This window comes from Drosophila miranda, chromosome 2 (genome assembly GCF_003369915.1).
Source record: "Drosophila miranda strain MSH22 chromosome 2, D.miranda_PacBio2.1, whole genome shotgun sequence".
Taxonomy (NCBI): domain Eukaryota; kingdom Metazoa; phylum Arthropoda; class Insecta; order Diptera; family Drosophilidae; genus Drosophila; species Drosophila miranda.
Genome location: NC_046675.1, coordinates 9,492,844 through 9,500,187, shown reverse-complemented (window position 1 = coordinate 9,500,187; position 7,344 = coordinate 9,492,844). Strand labels below are relative to the sequence as shown.

The 7,344-nt window shown below is 42.5% G+C and overlaps 2 protein-coding genes across 3 annotated transcripts; both read right to left on the bottom strand.

The window, feature by feature from the left end:
* Positions 1-2,325: 2,325 nt before the first annotated feature.
* LOC108157160 (ubiquitin-conjugating enzyme E2 J2) lies at positions 2,326-4,380 on the bottom strand. Of its 2 annotated transcripts, XM_017289071.2 has the most exons (5): positions 4,177-4,380; positions 3,887-4,112; positions 3,376-3,718; positions 3,244-3,314; positions 2,326-3,179 (listed from the first exon to the last, which is right to left on the bottom strand). In XM_017289071.2, the coding sequence occupies exons 3-5, from the start codon at positions 3,671-3,673 to the stop codon at positions 2,700-2,702; spliced, it is 849 nt and encodes a 282-aa protein (XP_017144560.1). In that variant the 5' UTR covers positions 3,674-3,718; positions 3,887-4,112; positions 4,177-4,380; the 3' UTR covers positions 2,326-2,699. The 2 variants fall into 2 exon arrangements, with proteins under 2 accessions (XP_017144560.1, XP_017144559.1); XM_017289070.2 differs by having other exon boundaries at positions 3,887-4,380.
* A 1,300-nt stretch (positions 4,381-5,680) lies between these two features.
* Positions 5,681-6,504, bottom strand: LOC108154226. The gene is made up of 2 exons (XM_017284452.2): positions 6,280-6,504; positions 5,681-6,219 (listed from the first exon to the last, which is right to left on the bottom strand). The coding sequence occupies exons 1-2, from the start codon at positions 6,397-6,399 to the stop codon at positions 5,770-5,772; spliced, it is 570 nt and encodes a 189-aa protein (XP_017139941.1). The 5' UTR covers positions 6,400-6,504; the 3' UTR covers positions 5,681-5,769.
* Between the last annotated feature and the right edge of the window lie 840 nt (positions 6,505-7,344).

The window sequence follows — 7,344 nt, the reverse complement described above, 5'->3', positions numbered from 1 at the left end:
TTGCCATTTTTGCGTGGCCTTTGCATATTAAGCTTATGTTTTATCGTTTATGGCGCTCTGACACTGACACACGCATAAACGTATGTATATTGCCCACATAATTTAACAAACATTTTCATTTATATGCGTGTCTCACTTTGGCCATGTGTCTGCGTATCTGTGCCTGTGACTGTGTGAAACATTTATTGCCACCGACTGGTCAAGACCCACAAGCCAGGAGCCATGCTGCTGGGGTCTCAGAGCTGGGCGGCTGCTGGCTGCCGGCTCCCTGCAAATGGATAATTCCGGAGTATGCGTCCGGGCCCACCAATGAGGCGTACTTAATGATTATTGCATTTGTTACTTTTATTTATTTATATTTATTTATCTCTTGCGCAGGCCGAGGCCGCCGCCGGCACTCGCTTTGTTTTGGCCATTACTTTTATGGCTCAAAGGGAGTCCAAGTACATGGCCGGACTTCCCTTTGTGCCCATCCAATTGTTGAGGCCCCCGCGTTATTATTTTATGTATTTGTCTTTTACTTTTTGGTGCGGGGGTCCCGGCTCTAAGCGGCTTAGCTTAGCTAGTGCCGCGGGAGATTTGGGCCTACAGAGCATCGACATTTATTGCTGTCTACTAATGTCGTGTACCCATTTGTTGGGCATTTAAGCTGGCGCAAGTTAGCCTATCCGCCGGTTCCTCTGGCCGAACAATGAACTCCGCAGATACGTACTCGTATTAGCCCCGCTGACCTCTTTCGGTATACGAGATACGAGAAGCTTATAAATGCTTCGAACAAATGAGCAAAAATTGCACACAAATGGCCGTGGCTTCCGTCCGAGCAGCAAAAGGATAGTGCGGATATGGCGGGGACAGCTGGCTCTGGCCAAACATGTCGCCATCTTGGTGGGCACTCAAAATAAATTTGAACAAAAAGCACAGCAAAGCAGAGGACAGGACCGACCGGACCGACCGGACCGGGGTCCCTGACTCATATTTCGGAGTCCCAGCACAACTTGGGTTCTTCCCACGACCCCGCCCCCGCCCCCACCGCACGCCACACGCCACACGCCACACATGTCACGCCAGGATGACATGGCCATACGAGTATAAGAACTGCAGAAGTGCAGTCGTTGCTCTTCATATAAAATTTCGGTTTGGAGTTTTGTCTTCTTTCGGTTGTGGTTTTTCTTCCTCCGCTCTCGAGACTCGGGCTATCATTTAATGTTGCATTTCTGTGTCTGTTCGTTTCTTTTGTGCAACCAAAATTGGCTTAAACTGTTGCAAGTTCATAAAACAAACAACTAAATTTGAAAAGTTGCAAGTGGCATCCAGAGCCACAGCCAGAGCCACAGCCAGAGCCACAGCCACAACTCCAGCTACAGCAAACTTTCCCATTGCCGACGACGACGACAATGATGTGGCCTGAACTTGAAATTTACGTTATTTGAATTATCAACTTCAGCGCTGTGGCGACGTCTGGCCAAAAACTTTCATAACAAAGTGAAATTTTTCTCTTATATCCAAGGAGTTTTCAGTCCACTCCATGGGGAAGACTTGCAGCAAGCTGCTGCACTGCCAATGCTCTGTGTGCATATATATTTTAAAGAATATGCTTTTCATACCTGTTACTCATGGACTACAAAGGTGTGTTAAGTTTGTATAGATAAGAAACACAGAATGGACTTTCAACCAACCTTTTCGAAGTCAATGGAGATTTCCCTGCTTGTATACATTCTACTACTTCCTAAATTAAATTTACTGTGTCCGCGAAACTGGATCATTTCTTTGGTGACAGACTCTCATTTATATTCTTTCGTTTCCTTTCCTGCATCAAAAATAAACTTGGTTCCAACTGCTAGGCATACAGGCGGGTACCTATTTTTAAAGAAAATTCTCTGAAAAGTACTCTTACTACTCTTGTACGTATGTACAAATATGTAGGTTGCCAGTAGCATTATTTCCCATTGGTGCGATGTGTGGCACAAAGTATGCCATAATTCGGCAAAGCAAACACAGTACAAAGTCTCGCCAGGCTCCGACTCGTGTGTGTAATTTGGGCTTAAGATGGCCAACAAAGTAGCCGCAAGAAGAATTGTGTTAAGCGGTTTAAATGTGAAACATTGTTGACGTCCAGCTTCAATTATTGGATTTTCCCGTACACTAAGACTAAGGAAAAATTATGGTCAGCTGGCAGCGACATTTGTGGCCGACTTTGCTGGATATCTAAGCCGCTTAGCCGCAAATTATTACTTATAGGTTTAATCGAAATGAGTAGCTTACTGTGAAGATACTTTAAAGATTCTAGGAACAGAGACTAAATTGGATAATTTGTACACGGGCTCATACTATGTAGCCGTTCTTATTTATTCATTTACAAACATATTCCTGGCTTTATTTATGTTGCATTAAACTATAATTTAATAGTACTGAATACATAACAAATCAATTTATAGATTGTATAAATTGAGTTTAAAAGGTGTTTTATGTTTTATGTTTTTGTTATTTGTTATTGCCAATATATGCACACCAACAGTGATTGTGGGAATTTAGGGAACGGGTATGGTATGGTATCGTGTACGGGGGAGGCATTCACGAGTATGGGCATTGTCGGGTGGGTGGTTAAGCAGCGTCTGTAAATACTTTAGAGTAAACTAGATTAAATATGTGTATGTCTATATTCATATAGAAATATAGAGGGGGCTGTATAGTAGTTAATTCTATTCCTGATTCAGGTTTTTGATCACGTAATTAACAATAAGGGCAAATATCGCAAAGCAGATGACGATCACCAGGTTCGAATAGACAGACTGCCAATTTAGATAGGAATTGCGCGGGCTGTCCAGCAATGGCGCTACACTATTGGCCACCTCCCTGGCAAGAGCATCAGCGCCATCGATGCCGTTCGCGCCATCGTGAAAGAAGGCCGCGTTGGCTGGCTGGTTTGGATTGGCGAGCGCAGCTCCTCCGTTGGCCATGCCATTGGCTGGCTTCGATGCGTCCGATGTGGATGCGGTGGCAGCACCACCCGCTGATGCCGCCTGGGTGCCCTGTAGCCGCTGCTTTATCTCCTCGACAATGTCGGGAAAGAGCTCACAGAAATTTGTGTTGCGGAGGTTAAATGCTAGCGACTTTTGAGCAAACACTTGCTTGTCGTAGTTCGATGACTCAATGGAACCCAAAGTTGGAGTGCTTTCCAGCTGGAGGACATGCAAAAATAGTTTGTTTTAGACTCCGATCAGTCGCGGCATTTCACAGACTCACCATGAAGCTTAACAGACCCGTCAGAATGGTGCCCACACACCAAGTGGGGTTCCAGGTGTCCGGATGAAAGTCTGCACGGAGGAAACACCATGACTAAATGAATCCAAATTGCTTATATTTGTTTATAGCTACCCGATATGCTCAAGCACAGTCGAGTGTTGGTCTTGAAGCGTCCGTTTGGGGTCGTCATGTAGATAGATGGCGGCTTGAAGGGGAACTCGCGTGGAAACAACAGTGTTCCGTGGTAGTAGCCGCCATAGTAGGGCGAGTCCTCAGGCCCCTTCACGCAGTAATGCCACTCCAGTATGTTGTTGGGCAGCGGCTCGGCTGTGATGTACGGCAAGGGATCGCGCTTCAGGCGCATATAGTCCTGCTTCATGCGCGACACGGCTGTGGGCTGTTTACGGCCAGGCGCGGACGACGAAGTCATGCTGTCTATTTAATTTTTAGAGTATTGGAATTTCCTGAAATGAAACTGATGTATCGAACACAAAATTAGAATTTTCGAACACAAGCACACTTGTTCCTTGGTGCCAGATATGTAGATAAGAGCAGGGCCAACTGAGACCGAAACAAACACGTGGCCCCCGAGTTATTGCCATTGAATCGAATTGCATTACTATTATACAATGTACATACGTACCCTCCTCCTACAGCCTACAGCAGAGCTGCCCACTCCAGTGCTCGAGTAATGGGACTCGTCAGGGGGCTTCTTCGGATCTGTTTACTGTTCCGCCGTGCATGCAGTCCAGTACGGCTCGCGTCCCGTCCCGCTGGGGCTTGCTTTGTTGATGTCAGTGTTGCCGTCGCCGTCGCTGTCGCCGTCGGAGCTGGGCAGTGCGATCTCCGTTGTTGCTACTGTTTTGTTGCTAATTGCAAAGAATTACAGCTGCTGCCTCAGCGAAATTGTGTGGGAGAAAACAGCGCACTCACACAGACAGGCCGTAAATTATAGCTGGATTTCGATTTCTGCGCGGCCCGCAACTGCACTGCTGTCTCTTAGTTGGTTTATGATTCTAAATACTGCAGTATTAGTATGCGATTTTTAGTTTTGGGCGATTTTCTGGCATTATTTTCTATTTTTGTTATAATAAATTTCTCCTGACGTGCTATTGTCAGTGTGAGCGCGGATTTATCGATAAAATATACCGTCCGACCCTCAGAAATATACCGAAACATTTTAAAAATATACCGTAAATATACTGACGAATTCAAGTTCTATTTTACATATTCCTCGTTTTTGATATTCCGTCGAATATTACTAGATAGATAAAACATTTTGCCATGCCCACATAATTTTATACGATTGATAAATCAATTTTCTATTTAACTGGTGTATTCTTAATACTTGCTTTTATTGCATTTTGTGTAAAAAGAGGTTTTAGCGAAATAAGTCAATCAAAACAAACGAAAAAGGAAATTGCTCAATTTTGATATTTCATTGAATAATGCTGACTAACTAAATCTCTCAGGATGAATAAATTTTCTACAAGATTGGATAGTTTTTAATTTTTTAATTTTGATATATACGTTTTATAGTGACATCTAAAAGGAGTGTGTATACCAAATTTGGTTACTCTAGCCTTAATAGTCTCTGAGATTTGTGGATGCCTCAGATTTTCGTCCTTTGCGGGGGCAAAGGGGGTGTGGCGAAATTTTGACACAAAACGGTCAAGGTCCGATATCACAGGAGTGTGGATACCAAATTTGGTTGCTCTGGCAAGATCTGAGATCCTTGAACTCATATTTTGCAATTGGCAAAACCGACCATGAAACCTGTGTGTTAGAGAGAGACAGAGCGAGAAAGAATGAAATTGTTTTCTTGATTCTGGCTATAATAATTATACGATCTATTTCAGATTTTTCCCTCTAGAAGATATAGTCATCCTCTACGATTCAGCGATTTTCTGTTTTCTCGTATCTTTGAAATTGTGGATGCCACAGATTTTCGCCCTTTGTGGAGGCGGAAGTGGGCGGGGCAAAGTTTTGAAATATTTTCGTAACAGTGACATATCACAGAAGTCTGGATCCAAAACTTATAGTCTTTGAGCACTAGGCGCTGATAGGGACGGACAGACGGACAGACGGACGGACGGACAGACAGACAGACTGGGCTCAATCGACTCGGCTATTGATGCTGATCAAGAATATATGTATATACTTTATGGGGTCGGAAACGATTCCTTCTGGACGTTACACATATCCACTTTTACCACAAATCTAATATACCCCAATACTCATTTTGAGTATCGGGTATAATAATTTGTAATTTTATTGTATTTAATTGAAATATTTGGACGTTTGGTGGCTTCAGTGCCGACAGCATCGAAGATGCGAACAACTAAATATACTTCAATGTCTCACATTAAGATATAGGAATCAATGAATTATTGTTTAATTAGTTTATAGTTATGGTTTAGTTAGTATGACATGAGCGTTGGAGTTGGTGCAGCTTTAAATTTAAAGTAGGTCAGCCTTTATTGAAAAAGAGAAATTATAAATACAACGGAAACCGGTGTCGTACTATTAAATGATATCCCCAGTACGAACGCCACGGCGAATGGCCCAGTGGTTGGGATTCTTGATTACTTGTAAGGCGCTCAAGCCATAGCCAGCAGGAAGTACATGTGACTTCTTCAGACCTTTCAGCAACGGTGATTCCTTTGGACGCGGCGGTATTGGCATATTTTGTTTAAAAGGTGATACATATTCCTCCTTCACAGGCTTGGTGTGACGGAAATAAGAATCCAAGACCAAATCAAAATGTTGACGAGGCGACCAATAGCACTTTGGCTGAGTGTTCTGGGAGTTGTCAGTGTGCAAATTCTTTTGCTTGGCCTCATCATGCCGGTTGGTGTTGGCTACTATGCCTTCTTTCAACATCGATGGGGCTGGATCCATACTGAACACCTCAACACTGGGCAACTCATATGGCACTGGAGGCAATTTTCGGAGACTGTTCTTCTTCGAACACAGCTGCCAATTAGACAATTTGTTTGTTACTTTCTTTCGTTCTATAGATTTCGATTAACTTACAGGAACTTCATCTTCACTGCCGGAGTCACTGCGACACGACGACGAAGCGTAAATAAGATCGGACATTTCGCTCCCATTGAAGGAGTGAAAGGAAGAGTCGTCTGAGTCGGAGTCACTCATGTTGGCTTTTGATCGGATATAGAGTTCTTTTAAATTCTAATTCAATTACTTTGCGCAATTTACGGCGTGTCACCAGCAGTGTGACCGATCCTTAGAAATATACCGTTTAATTTTCAAAATATACCGTATACATACCGATGAAAAAAGAATTTAACCCACTTGCATCCTCTTGAGTTCAACCGCGAAAAATAATACTAAGAATAATTATAATAATTGCAGGTCCATCATATCCTTCATCTGCACATAAAAATAGATCGCGATATCTTTCACCTAAACTGCGCCAAAATTCTACAAAATTCATAATTTTCGTGGGTAGTATTTCAATAGCCGATATTCGGTTACATTAGTTTATCCCATTGATTGATTTTCTACAAGATTTGAAAATTGTAGGGACTTCTTTTATTGGATTTGAGTATATTTTTTATATACTCTCTAGGTTTTTTTTATTCTTTTATATACCTTTATAAATGAAATCACTAACCATACAGAATATACTGTATGGTTAGTGATGAAATTTAATAGATTGATGAAATATACCATTATATACCTACATATATACAGTAAATATAACTTCACTAAATTACGACGTCAAATATACTGTAAAATGGATATATTTTCGATTACCTACCGGTGCTAGCGGTTAGCGACCGTTATCTTCAAAATTGTGAAATGGTTTTGAATTTGACTTTGATTTGCCAGAGTGTGCTCCAGAGTGTATGGAATACATACAGAATGCCCCACTTAATGAACAAAACATCTGTGTGACTTCGTCACACAAGCAAAACGAGTGAAAGAGTTCCAATCTCTCGCAGTTGGTCTTTCAGCTGATAAAAAACACACACACACCCAAGACCCCATATAGCCGTATGAACCAAACGATAAGCACCGATCATTGGGTTTGCTGTTTGCACTTCCAGAGGGTGTAAAGAGGAATGGGGGTAGGAG